At 35.4% G+C, this 14781-nt stretch overlaps 1 protein-coding gene across 4 annotated transcripts in view; it reads right to left on the bottom strand.

The window, feature by feature from the left end:
• DTL (denticleless E3 ubiquitin protein ligase adapter) overlaps window positions 1–14781 on the bottom strand; it is a 44052-nt gene that overhangs the window by 24110 nt on the left and 5161 nt on the right. For all 4 annotated transcript variants that reach the window (XR_015722568.1, XM_045787851.2, XM_045787853.2 and 1 more), the window contains exons 3-11: window positions 13967–14065; window positions 12883–12944; window positions 12677–12797; window positions 9533–9598; window positions 8212–8324; window positions 6906–6979; window positions 5270–5373; window positions 4878–4982; window positions 2078–2190 (exon numbers count right to left, since the gene is read on the bottom strand). Coding sequence is in view for 3 of the 4 variants with exons in the window: in XM_045787851.2 (XP_045643807.1) it covers window positions 2078–2190; window positions 4878–4982; window positions 5270–5373; window positions 6906–6979; window positions 8212–8324; window positions 9533–9598; window positions 12677–12797; window positions 12883–12944; window positions 13967–14065 (857 nt within the window). In the remaining variant the exon portion in view is untranslated. The remainder of the gene's footprint in view (window positions 1–2077; window positions 2191–4877; window positions 4983–5269; window positions 5374–6905; window positions 6980–8211; window positions 8325–9532; window positions 9599–12676; window positions 12798–12882; window positions 12945–13966; window positions 14066–14781) is intronic.

Genomic DNA, 14781 nt, shown 5'->3' with positions numbered 1-14781 from the left:
CTAACAACAGTCAAGTCTCTTTACTGCACATCTTTAGAGAGAGAAACTATACCTCAACCCTCACTCCCTGAAACAAACAAACAAAAAAGCATTTGTACTAGAGAAGATAACTAGAGAGGAACTTTCAGAATTGACAATAAAACTGTATCCATATATACACGCAAACACATATGTATAGAATGTATAATCATATGCATAATTATGTATACATATTAAAAACTGATTTTAAATGATTTTTAAAAATTATCAGTGCAGAAGTATTTTTTTGCATAATCTTTTATTATATTTTTTGTGTAATTTTTTTTTAAAGAATTAAAAACTTAAAAAGATACAGACTTTGGTAGGAATAAAACATTCCTGCTAAGTTGGGAGCCAAAGTAAAAAAAGGAATGAAGATAAGACAGTGAGAGAAGGAGAAAGGAAAAACAAAAAGATGGTAAAATACGAAGTATTAAGACCAAATTTGAAACTCAAAACTTAAAATATAAGAAGAAAGATTTGTGTTAGTAACACATTATCGATGAAGTTTAAAACTCAAGTCAGAAAATTTTATAGACAAGAAATTAGATACAAACTCTATGGATTAGAGTCTCAGATATATATTTGATAAGCAAAGTTTCATTTAAAAATACAATTCATGAAAGAAATGTGCTTGTAGAAAGAGGCAAGTACAATACAAAAGCATCTTGGATAGAACAACATCTCCACCATGTGACCATCTAGGATATAACCACTAAAAACTTAAGTTAGTGTTGTATTTTTGCACCTCTAGGTATACAGAGAAGTTATTTTTAGTATGTCCTCCAGGACCAGATGAACTTAAGCAGAATTATGCTTCACACTTGACAGGTTCTACCCTATCCTAAGCCAACATTAAAGATACGACCTCCTAGAGGTTGGCAGGACTAATACTGATATAATTTCCTCTTGAGAAGGCATTTGATAACATTGAACCCATGAATCTATCAAGTTTTAGACATTATGACTCTAAAATCCAAAATGTGGGGCACCTGGGTGGCTTAATCGGTTAGGCATCCAACTCTCGATTTTAGCTCAAGTCATGATCTTGGGCTCGTGGGATTGGACTCCATGTGGGGCACTGCGCCCGGCGCAGAGCCTGCTTGTCCCTCTTCCTCTGCTCTTCCCCCTGCTCACTTGCTCTCTCTCTCTCAAATAAATTTTAAAAAATAACAACAAAAAACAAAATCCAAAATGTGTGAACTCTGATCATTCAATTCACCAATGTCAAGAACATTTATGATATTACAAGGCAACCTAGAAGATAATTAATTTCTAGCCCTTGGAAAACAATGCCATAATGCTCTTATGTCTTTGAACTCCCAGACATTTCTATAATTAATTAGTACCACGAGACCTATTTTTCAGTAGTCAGCAAGTACTACTCATGTGATATTTCAGTTTTCTCTACTGAATGTCATATGGACAAATTTAAATTTCTTAGTTTACAAGTAGTCACTTTAGGAATCACTGTTAAAAAGAAAAGAAAGAAAATAAACTTGTGAACAGAAATGGAATCTGTAAAATAAATTAAGTAACACTATTAAATATATACAAAACCGATAAAGTAGACACATCTATTCAGTAACCTTGAGACTGGCCACTTTTAAGAGAGTAAAGAACATAATTACCATACAAATACTTTTTAGTGTTTTGTGCAGACTCTATGGTTGATTTGGGCATAGGATCCTGGGAATTAAAATACTGTATTTTGAATGAGGAGTTTGAAAACATAGAGCAGAAAGGCAGTCCAACGTATTTGCCAGGAAGCAGGACAAGGTAGTTAAGTTCTCTCTAGACTTCTGAATTCTCAATTTCCTGATAATCTGTGAAACTGCTGGAATACATGGATTATCAATTTCTGAGAAGCTCTGGCCATGAAAGTGTGATATATTCTGACAATCAGAGTGAGGTTTGGCTGTGTTAAGCAAGAAGCAACTTTTACTGAACATCTAAGGTAGAAAAAGTTAATGTGTTTACATTAAACTTACTCATCTGGGAAGAAATATTTATAAGAATACTTTAGTCTCACATTTGTGAGGGAAGTTTGGTAACTTACCTTCCAGATGTAGGCAGCTTCATCACTTGAGCCACTGACTAAAAACTGGTCATCTGGACTAAGACTTGATTTAACATAAAAGGTAGAGTTTTGATGTCCATTGAAGATAGCCACTGCCAGAGGAAAAAAACCAACAAATTACTTGGTTCTAGTGTTCACATAAATGCAGACAGTATACGTGTTCTAACAAGTTTTATTAAGTTAAAGGGAACTGGTCACTGGCAGAAAAGTAAAGGAAGTCTTGGAAAGAGGTTTTATATTAGACCCAATCTCATGATCTCAGCCCAAATACTTGGTATGGAGCTGGCAATGGAAGAGAAAGTGACAGAAAACATTCTTAAGGAGAAGAATGCAACCAGTGTCCACTCTTTTAGTAAAATGCCTTTATTAGACCCTCCTTCCCTACACTAGGATAGGGCTTTCCCTCTTGTGTAATATATTTGTCCTTTTTCCTCTTAGACTTCAAATCTTGAGGGTAAATTTCATATTTTATTCTTTCCTCACTAGACCTCACAGTGCTTTGAACAGAGATCTTCAAACATCTGTTGCATGAATAGGTAAGAACCAGTGGAAAGAGTTAAGATTTATGGATAGCTCATTTGGGATGTGGGAATCAACCTACCTACCTATCTATTTATTTATTTATTGTGGGAATCTTTTAATCCAAAACTTTAAGCAGGCTGAAAAAAAGTAGCTAGTGGGGTAAGTTCTATGTTTGTATGTAAGATACTCCAACTAGGTTAGGGTTAGCCTTCAGGTTTAGACTTCTTACTATCTATGGTAAAAGGGCAAGTAATCCAATCTCGCACAATGTGCTTGATGGGTTCTTCTATCCTAACACCAAAACCTGAGGCCTCTGGTATCAGAACACGAATAGGAAATATAAGAAAAAAATCTCAGTTATTGGAGAATTTAAGGACATATTTAAGCAGGAAAAAAAGTTCACTCCAATCTTCTAACAGAAAGGAAGTAAGAATTATCAAGGGACTTAATAGCTTTCCTTTAGTGCTCACAGAAATCTCTTCCTTTTGCCAGAGCAAAACTGGAAAAGGACTTTGTATTTTTAGCTTTTCAAGAAAAAGCCTACATATCAAATACTCTCCACACCAATACTTCCACTGTGGATGTTAAGCAGAATATGACTCAATTCAGATACACATTTTCCTTTTATCTACTGATAGGTAAATCCCCACAAAATAAACAGGCTCCTTTGCTCTGAATACAGCTCTAAAACTATAATGTAATTGTTTATCTTTCTTAATTCTGTGAATAGAAAACTACAGACCAAATTTCCCACTAGACCTGTAAGTATTTATTGCCCTCTGCTGGTCTAACCAAGTACACTAAATACTTCAAACCATTCCAAAAAACCTAAAGCCTGTATTGGCTTTGACTAGCTCAACTTAAACTTTCTTTGATAATCTGGACTCTGAAAATGCTTCAGTGAAGTGCTTCCGAGTCATCTTTATAAACATCTCTTAGTATAATAAAACACTGTAAATTAAAAGTACAGGAGATGAAGTATTAAACCCAGGACCCTTTCTGAAGTTTTGAAAAAGATAAGCAATTACCCAATGTCATACACACATCTGTCACTCAATTTCTAAAGAATGTATCTACCTACCTACCTATCTATAGGAACCAACAAAATAATTTTAGGAGCACAGGAAAAAGGCTACTAAATTTTTAGTACAGTAGCCTTAAGCATATTTGTTTGACTAGACCCCTTTAGGGTCAGACTACAAAAAAATGACAGAGAAAGAGTTCTTGTACATTTGAAAATAACTTTTGGAGAAAGATTTTGAAAAGTCTATTTTATATGACCATCTAAATTAGAAGCTGTCCAAATTCTGATTCCATTCAGGGAAACAGCAAAAGAAGTTATAAACTGCTTCCCTTTTCCAAATACTCTTGCTCTTATTTAGACAACACCAGACCTAATCCAGGATATTGGAAATACCAACTGTGAAGCTGTCACAGAACTCAAACTCCTAATACTGGCTTGGGGTAGTCTTTGAAAACTTCTGTAAAAGCCTACTTCTGTACTGTTTTAAGATTTCTTATTTATCAGCACATCTTACTTTAGTGGGAAGTAGGTAGCTTTAGGGATTATAGAATCTGTCTGTTTCTGACAGAGCTATACTTGAGCAAAAACAAGGTTACTAATATGTAGCTTGCCTAAGTAATTGATAATATTCTTAAAATTATGTAACCCAAAAAACCTTCTTAGAGTATGACTGAGAAACTTTCATTTCTTCTTTTAAAGTGCCATGTATCAACTTTAAACACCAGATTCCAATTTTAATTTTCTTGAAGTAAAAAAAGGTGAGGTTAGGGAAAACTAGGGATAAAATAGACATTGCCCAACATTAAGAAGGCTGAGGTAAATAAAAACTATTTAGATACTTTAAAAAATTCATCCCCCTAATTTTAACAAACAACCCCTGAACAAGACAAAAGCTGAGAACAGCTTTATATATCCTACAAAATTTGAGACAATTCTAAATATAGTCAAAAGGACATAATTTCAGGAAAGACTCACTGCTAAAATAAAATTAAGTCACTATATACAGCAGGATTCTGTTTACTTGCGAAACAGCACAAGGAAAATATACCTATGAAAACATCACTAGAACTAATCAAAGACCCCAAAGCCCTCCAATGTGTTAAAAAATGTAGTTTAGAAAAAAAGATCAATATTAAATTATCAATAACAAAAACCTCTGCATTAGTTTCTGGGTAAGAGATTTTATTTTATTTTATTTTCCCAGGTAGAGATTTTAAATAGCTAAGACCTTACCTGGAGAAGTCTTTAATCCAGTCATATTGAACATGTAGATATTGTCATCTGTGCAGTTAGCAAATAAAGTAGAGCCCGTGGAATCCAAAATCAGACTTGAGTATCCTAGAAAAAGGAAACTTTAGTTAGCATGTCCTGATGACAGCAAGTAGAACTGAGGTGACAATGTTGAGGCAAGAAGATAATTCCACAAGATTATCAGAATTATTCTTCCCCCAAATATATACAAACCAAAAATATTCTTCTGAGTTTTTATTTTTGAATTTCCAAAAGATACAACCACATGTTAATCTCAAGTCTATGTTGCTGAAAGCTAGCTTGATATTTAGTTTTAAAATTTTAACAAAAACTCACATCTCCAAAAAGGTCCTATAGGGTATAAAAAGGCTTACCTAGTTTTCGAGTGCTGCTACCTGGGTACAGGAAAGACTTGGATGCTACGGGTTCCTGTCGATAAGCAGTATAATTCTTACGTAAATCCCATATTTTGATTACCCTAAAAACCAAGGTAAAGAAAGTTACTTTGTAGCCCCCCCCAACTCCAACCAGTTTCAACTACATTGAACGTGAAAAGACTTTTAATCTAACTCCTCTGGCACATCAACCAGGTATAATTAGGAGATCTCATTGGGAAACAGACTGAACTATCTCATACTGTTGTTTCCAATGTCAGGCTAACAACTCTGGCAGAACGGAAACAGATGTGATCTGACCCAGTGATGGGTTACCTTGAGTTTACTTCAAGAGAGCGGAAAAGGAAGATGAAGGTTGGGTTCCAATGGTCATTGTTTCATTGTTTTCAGAAAAAAACCAAAGCAAAACAAGTGCTTCCTAAGCTTTTAACACTCTGTATGTAACCTCTAACGTTGTAAGTAACAAGCTCTATCCCTATGGTTTTATCTCTATATGTAACTCCTTAAGTAGTCTGGTCTAAACAACTTTTCCTGCAAAATAAAGTATTTTTGCATTTCATCTATTGGTATAATTGTCTTAATTCTCAACATGTAGTTTTTTTTTTTTAAGATGTTATTTATTTTTAGAAAGAAAGAGCAAGTGAGAGCAGGGGGAGGGGGAGAGAGAGAATCCCATGCAGACTCCCTGCTGAACTCGGAGCCCTAACTCAGGGCTCGATTTCACAACCCTGAGATCAGGACCTGAGTGGAAGCCAAGAGTAGGTCACCTAACCAACTGAGCCACCCAGGCACCCCCTTCATATCTAGTGTATCAGCAACATGAAAACACAAGCTTGATCTAAAAGGGCAATATCCTTGGAAACAAACAGCAAGGTTTCACAGCCATTCACAAGTATAACTAGTAACCTTGAGATGATCCTTCATTTGTGCCTGAGAATTTGGTCCACAGACGAGTTTTACTGTCCAGAAGACACAATGGAAATCCTAGTTCATTAAACCATCATTTTTTAAAATTAGTTTTGAAGGGAGATATGATAAATAAAAGGGCAAAGAAGGGTGCTTAAAAACACTCAGAGAATTTTTATTGTAACAAAGCAACAAATCAAGAAGTACCATAAACTTATTCGAAAGCCAAACATTCAGACCAATCATGGATGGCAGGTATATGAAAGTCATTAGGTCTTAGTATCAATATAGGTAGATTACTCCCCTTCTTTTAGGGTATTACTTTTAGGGTATTACTAAACCTGAGAAGATAAAAATCCAAAATAATAGAAATTTTATTCCTGAAAATAAGATTCACTGCCTAAATTACACTGCATGGACAAGTGAGCTACCCATCCAGCTTCTCTACAACAGCAGCAACAGCCAACACTACTTCTATGTGCTAGATAATGTGCTAAGTGTGACATATGGATTACCTCATTTAATTATTTGAGCAAGAGTCCTAACTAGATATTTTTCAGTGTGATCTGTAGTTCCTCTTCTCAGCTGGATATTCACTATGTTGAAAGTTAAAAGCATACACATTCAATTATAATGGGACTAGGTGACTTCCCTATCACAGTTTATGAAAGAGATCTCATCAAAAGAACCAAGAAATAAAGGCTCTTACCCATCCACGGCTCCTGCTGAGACTAATGTATTCTCATCTTGAAAGAGGACCACAGTAACACTCTGTTGGAAATCCTGACAGCATAAGGCAGAAAAAGATAGAAGAAAGTCCTATCTTGGGTATCATAATCTTCATCAAGAGACCAAGGTGCGAAAATGATAGATAGCCCCCACCCAAATTCTGAGACTAAATCTTCCCTCTCCAATAATCCTAAATCAGATATACTGACCAAGAAGTAATTTTAGCATTAAAATGACCTAAACATCATTAAGTTATAGTACATAGTGTTGACTTTGACTTGCACTCGAGAAACAAACAGGTGAATAAAATATTTGTCTAAACCTCCTGGTTCTACTTAAAAATCAGTCCTACTAATAAGCTACATCTCCATAGGAAACTCATTTAACTTTCTTGTGCCTGTTTCATCTCCAAAATGTCACCATCAACCTAAACTGTCACATAGGAGTGTCTAAAGAATTACTGATGAAAGATGATTATGTGCTCTGAAAAATTTAAAGGAGCTCAATGGAATTTCACCTCCTAATTGCTGTTAACAAGTTTTCCTGGCTCAGAATCTGATATCCATTTTAACTCCATTTGGCCGCCAAAAACTACTGTTAATCCTGTCAGTTTCCACTCATGCCTGTGTTCCTACTCTTGGTATGCAATTTCAAGTCCTAAAGTTTTAGTAAACACACTTCTCCAACATATTAATTTGGCTCTTACAGACCAGGAATATTAGAAAAATAAACACATTAAAGTAAAAGCCATGGTGATTTTTTTTAAAAGAAAAAAGATGTATTATGGGCAATGTTTAAGCTTTATGCTTTGAGTACAAGGTACTAGAGAGATATTACATTCTACCTAAATGTTTCAATATATTTAAATATTTTGGCAAATGTTTAAAAAATATTAAAAATTCACATATTTCCTATAGTTTGTGTTATGTAAAAAATGGGGATTACCCACCTCATAGAAAACTCTATCATGGTAGTTATTACGCTTCTTCAAACTATCCCCCCTTTCCTAATAAATTACATTATATTGTAGATACTGTATGCATGGAGATCTCTAGGGATGAGGCTTAGGAAGACTAATTTTTAATATGCTTCCAGGTGACTGTGTTACACACTAGAGTTTGAGAACTACCACTATAAGTATTGAGCAGTTAAGTAATAAACCACTGAATGAAGATTCTCATTCACTTAATCTACAGCTATTTTATGCCCAACAAGTTACCTAAAATGAGATTCCATCCTACTCCATGTTAAGATCTGCACACGTGTACGCAGCTATAAAACCTTACCACAGAAGGAGCAAGTCCTTTTGAATTCTGCTTCTTCTTAGGTTTTGAAGGGGTTTGCTTGTCTAAGGTATTGTGAGCTCCACTGATTTGATTCACTTGCCTATAAAATCCATCTGAAAGACAGTCCAAACAAACTGATTTAGGTTTCAGAACTTTAGTCCCATGCTGAATGTAACATTTTCACATAAGAGCTCAGAATTAATTATATTCTTAATCGAAAAATTAGAAGCCATCAGAACTACAGCATTACATTTCTTTTGGTGCCATTATGATGTATAGAAGAGAAATAAGCATATGATATTTATAGCAGCTTTATTCCTAACTGCCACAACATGGAGGCAATCAAGATGTCCTTCAGGAGATGAATGTACAAATAAACTGTGGTATATCCAGATAACAGCACATTATTCAATAGTAAAAAGAAATGAGCTACCAAGCCATGAAAAGACAAGGAGAAACCTTAAATACATATTAAGTGAGAGAAGCCAATCTCAAAAGGCTACATACTGTATGATTTCAACTATGTGACATTCTGGAAAAGGTAAAACTCTGGAAACAGCAAAAAAACAATCAGTGGTTGTCAGGAGTTAGGGGGAGAGTAGGATGAGCACAGAGGATTTTTAGTATTGTGAAACTATTCTGTATACTATAATGATAGACACATATCATTACACATTTGGCAAGACCAATAGAATGTGCAATACCAAGAGTTAACCCTACTGTAAAGTACTGAGGGACACTGGGTGCTAATGGTGTATCAGTGCAAGTGCAGCTTTTTAAACAAATGTCCAACTCTGCCATGGGATGCTGATAGTGGGAAAGGCAGTAGGCATAGGGAGTATATCAGTACTCAGAACTCTCTGTATTTTCTACTCAATTTTGCTATACATTTAAAACTGCTCTGAAAAACAGTTTATTAAAAATAAATTATTTTTTAAAAAGGAAGTAAGCAGTTAGATGATCACTGCATTCTACTAATGGTATCATGGGGGCAATGTGGGCATAACTACGTTTAATTTAATCCAATTCTTTAAAGCCAAATAACATTTAAAAGGTCGTTTACCACTGAGCCCATGTATTAATAATTCCAATTCTATCAATAATTTAGGTAAGTGGCATAGTTCAGAAGACAATATGAGATAAATACAGAGGGTAATACTTGCAACAATCACAACAATCCTGAGAATTGGAACAGTGAGCAGAAGAAATGAGGGATTATGAACATGTGCCACCTGCTGGTAATCGGATGAAATCACTAACTCATTCAAAATAAGTATGAGGTGATCTCACACTTATCAAAATTAAAATGGAATTAGGCTACCTTTTTTGTTGCACCTGGTGTCCCAGACCATAATGTTTCCATCTCTTCCACCTGTACAGAAGACAGCTATGGGGAAATAAATAGTTTATCAAGAAGTTAACAAAACCAGGCCAATAATGCATGCATTTCAAGTTCCCTAGAGCATCTATTATATGGTAGTACTGTAATTGGCATAGGCAATTAAAAATGAAAAAATATATGGCTCGACAACAAATAAGAGAAAACAAAGCTGTGAAGGATTATAAAGAACTCAAAATACTATGCTTTAGAGAATAATCCCTCTGTGTAAATATTCTTAAAACACATAAAATACTATATGTAGTATACCTATGGAAAGAATAATGAAAAAGCAATAACCAAAATATACTGAGAGTTTACTAAGCGCTCACACGCTATTCCATGTGCTTCATATACATTATCTCGATTCTTGTTATCAACCCTATTAGGTGGATATTATTATCCTCATTTTAAGATAAGAAAACTAAGGCATAGAGAGGATAAATAACTTATAAAGGTATTCCTAGCAGAATAAATCCAGAGCCCACTCTCCAAATCTCCAAGCTGTACTGTCTTCAGTATAAAAATATGGACCAGATCCATACAAAACGGTGAAAGAGGATGCCTCTAGGGATGGAAAAAGGGCAACGGGATTGGAGAAGGGAACATAGGGGAACTTCAATTTATCTGTAATGTTTTATTCTTTAAAACGAAACCAAAAAAACTCTGCTTCCTGTGTGGAAGAGTGAGCACTTACCAAACCAATCCACTTGCATTAGCTGTAACCTCTGGACAAAACATAAAAACCAACTACCTGAGGCCTCTTTATAAATTGAACGAAAACATGCAATTTTTGGAGGGAAGTCAACACCTGAAGCACGTGATTGGCCTGGGCTAAGTTACTGGCTTTTGTAGTTGTACCTTGAAGGCGGCCACAGTTGCAGTATCAGTACCAGGCAGCTAAGATGCCAATACAGAACCTGCCATCTTTCAAGCCAGAGGACGAGGAGAAGCAGACTGAGTTAACAAGAGCTGCCAGAGCCAGAGCGAGAGGGGAACCACGGAGAGAGCCAGAGAAAGGCTAACTCTAACTCTGTGTTTAAACTTAGCACAGGTCTCTGGTTGATCCCTGAACCATATATGCAAGGGAAAAGCAAAAGAGGCTTATAACTAAGGCTTAAATTAAAGAACTGAATCGAGATCTGACCCTCCTGTAGGTCTGACATCTGCAATTTGACTTTTACTGAGTTAATTCCCTGTTAAAACAAAAACATTGGGATGCCTGGGTTGTTCAGTCAGTTAAGTGTCTGCCTTCAGCTCAGGTCATGATCCCAGGGTACTGGAATCAAGTCTTGTATTGGGTTCCTCACTCAGTGGGGAGCCTGCTTCTCCCTCTGCCTGCCACTCCCCCTGCTTGTGCTCTCTCTCTCACAAATAGATAAATAAAATTAAAAAAAAAAAATCAACAGATGAAAGTCCAGGGAGATAAAAATGACTTTGCCCAAGAGTTTAGAGGCAGAAACCGGAATAAAACACAGGGGTTCTATGTATAATTTTAAAAGTGTGCCCTGTACAAAGGCATTTGGCTGAAGATCTAAAATCTAATCTGTGTTTACCAACCAAACTATGAAGCCATGGGGAACAGTGTCCAACCAGGTAATTCATGCTAGAGCACCTACAGATTACCAGAAGCCATGATAAAAGCTACCAGCTCCAAGTTCTAATTCAATGCCTTTTCTACTCGGCCATATTGGCATAGATTTACTGTATAGAATTTTAAAAATTAAGCAAAGGGATCAAAAGACATAGTGTTTTCCTTTTCTGTTATTCTTTAAATAAATTTACCTTTAGTAAGGTTAATTTTCATGACCTTACATTATTTTTTTAAACTCAGAGTCAACTCTAACACAGCAGTAAACTAGAATACAACCATACCTAACTTTATACAATAGATGTGTTAATGAAAATTTCTGCAGAGATAAAAACTATGTCATATATACTTCACGGTTCCACTCTCAAAAGCAAACACAGTCAATTAAAATTGACCTTTTTTTGAGTCCGAATCAGCTCAACAACTCAGTTTAATATTTCTGAGTGCTCACGTGAGTAAATGAAAATGTTTCTTTTAAAAAGAGCATTTCTTAATGATAAAGAAGACTGTAATGTTTGTCTTTATTAATTGAGATTAAAGTCAGATTAATTCAGCCACTTCTTTGAGATGGATGTTAGTCTATTTGTATAAAAAAATATATATATATATATATATTCAATGAGAAACTAATGGAGGAAGGAGAAAAGAAATGAAGAGAAATTAAGAGCTAATTCAGACACTCCTAAGTTTTTCCCTAGCTGCTACAGTACTGTGCTGTATTATATATCACTCTTAAAGCCTTCCTTCTCCATTATAATAGTAAAATAAATATAGAAAGATCAATTTTGAGTAAATAATAGTTGAAACATACTAGGGAATTGGGCCATTTAAAGTAATTAAATGGTAAAATTTTTAGGTAGAGAATCATGTCCATTTTATCAGGTTTCCCACTCCAGCCCCACTCTCCATTTAAGTAAAATTTTACTAGCAGAGTTAAAGTAACTAATTTACAAATAGAGTTAATCAGTGTCCAGTACAGCGTTTTGGCCTTAAAGGACAAAGTTGAACAGAGGTATTGTAGCTGTTTATAAATGTTTACCTTATGTGAAGAATTATAGAAAAAAACTATCTGAAGATTCTTTTTTTTTTTTTTTAAAGATTTTATTTATTTATTTGACAGATAGAGACAGCCAGCGAGAGAGGAACAGAAGCAGGGGGAGTGGGAGAGGAAGAAGCAGGCTTCCCAGCGGAGGAGCCTGATGTGGGGCTCGATCCCAGATCGCCGGGATCATGCCCTGAGCCAAAGGCAGACGCCTAACGACTGAGCCACCTAGGCGCCCCTGAAGATTCTTACAGGAACAGGCTGGAGATAATGTCCACAAGAATGGGACTAAAAGTCAACTTAATCTCATGGAGGATTTCAGTCATGAGACTCTCAATCTCAATGTAGGAAAAGTAGCAACTCTGACAGGGGAAAGGGTGCAAACAATCAAAGCTTCTTATTAACTCACCATAAAGGAGGTTAAGGACATGAAAGAGGATAGGCACAGACCTACCTTTCTCAAACTTAGAAAAGGCAACTGACTTAAGGCTGCACTGATGACCTTTGCATGTTCCGATCAGCTCGCCAGCTTTTACATCCCAAAATTTGGCTGTTTGGTCACCTGCTGCTGTAACCTTACAAAAAATAAGGTAACATAATTTAATAAAGTAACACTTTACCAGTATTCACCCAGATTCCAATAAATTCAAAGTCACTTACAAGTTTAAGTTCACCAGGAACCCAGGCCAGGTCAAAGACAGCATTCCAGTGAGCCATCCATTCTAAACAAAGAAAATGGTGAATGTGAAATGTCTAGACTATGTTCAGGGGTAGCCATATCAATAGCAGTTTGAATTTCTTGAAAGCTAGAGTGAAAAAATAAGTCATGAGCGCCCTATAATCCATGGGTCAAAGAGAACTTGTGTACTCACAGAACTTACATATTTCCTTCACTACTAGAGAGAACTACCATTTGATATCAAATTCCTTTCCATGAAGTGACTAGTAATATATTCTCCAAAATGGAATCTTCCTGAAATATTCTCTAGTTCAAAAATCTTCATCATGCTCTCTGAATGGAATCTAAAGTAGTTTGACATTTAAGGTCCTGCATGCTTTGGCCTTTATCTCTGTTGCAAGGTTTATCTCTCACTGTCTCCACATACCTTATTCCAACCAAACTGGATCCCTCCCTATTCCCTAATTATAGCCTATGCTTTCTTATCTCTAGGCCTTTGCTAATGCTTTCCCCTCCACCTGGCATGTCCTATTCCACCTCCATAGGTTTAAATACTACAGTCCAACTCAAATGTTCTACTCTTTATGAAAAATTGTCCTTGCCATCTTTACTACACGAAAGCTTTCCTCTTGACACCCATGGCATTTTTTTTGTACAGCTGTATTATTCACAGCCTGTTTTATTTATTTCCACACTTGACTTAACTAGTTCCAAATTATTAGCTTCTTAAGATCAGTAGAACTTTGCTTTATATAAGAGAGATGCTTGGTCAACATAAATATTTTAGTGTTTCCTCCAACTACATTAAGTGTAAAAGATTTAACTTTTTAAAAGAAGAACTGTTTTTAATTCTAAATCGTATTGTTGTTTTTTTCAACTTTCAGTAAAGGTATTGCCATACTTATAGTATTGACAGAAGGGCCATCTACCATTTTCTTTTAGCCTGGTCCCTAAACAGACTTCATCAGAAGTGAATATAATTGGGAATACATTCAAATAACAATTTACTTGAGGCTTTATGAATTTAAAATAATGTTAAAACAAAAATTTTAGGCCTAGACTTACCTTTGACACACTTCTTTCTATAGGCTTGTGATTCTGTGTTATACAATCTAACGAAGCCTTCTTCATTGGCAACTGCTAGTATATGCTCCATATTGGGAGCTAAATAAGAAATAAAGAATAAGATACATAAAGAGTAACACAAAAATTTTAAAGCAGAGTATAAAGCTATGAAAACAATACAATATAGATAAACTGAAAGCTACAAGTTAAATAAAAAGAATCTGAAGAGGGAAGTTGCTACTACCCAAATAGCATTTGATATGGTAGAGAGGTAATTTGAATGAAAGGTTGCTTAAAATTTGCCATAATATCTAATTTAGTAAATGACTCAAAACCACCAAAATTATCTTCAGATAATCCCTTATTTAGAGAAGGGTAGTACTTAAATAAAACAAGAGTAATACTGACCAATGGCAAAGAAAAGTGTACAATATAGGCCACCAGCAGGTTGAGTCTATTAGTTAAATTTCCTTTTCATACTGTTTTATTTTTCCCCTCTTAAACTATTAACAGTGGGGACAAGTACTCTATTTCTGTTTATAAGTTCCCCAATGCATTACAGAGAGATTCCATCAGACCAAAAGGTGCATCCATTGGGCAAAACAGTTTTCATGATGGCTGAACCTTTGCAATCCTTTCCCACTATCAGTTAAAACAAAACAAAACGCTACGATAGTCCTATGCTTTAGAGGAAATATATAATTATGCACAGAGATTTTAAAAGTCTATTTCATAAATCAGAGGAGAACAGCTATTAGAAAAATTCTATCATCTACTTTTTCTTGAATGGGGGGACACCCCGGTATATTTTTTTT

The sequence above is a fragment of the Ursus americanus genome, chromosome 2 (assembly GCF_024610735.1).
Source record: "Ursus americanus isolate L20-20 chromosome 2, mUrsAme1.1.p, whole genome shotgun sequence".
NCBI classification, from domain to species: Eukaryota; Metazoa; Chordata; class Mammalia; order Carnivora; family Ursidae; genus Ursus; species Ursus americanus.
This window is presented reverse-complemented; position numbering and strand designations above follow the sequence as displayed.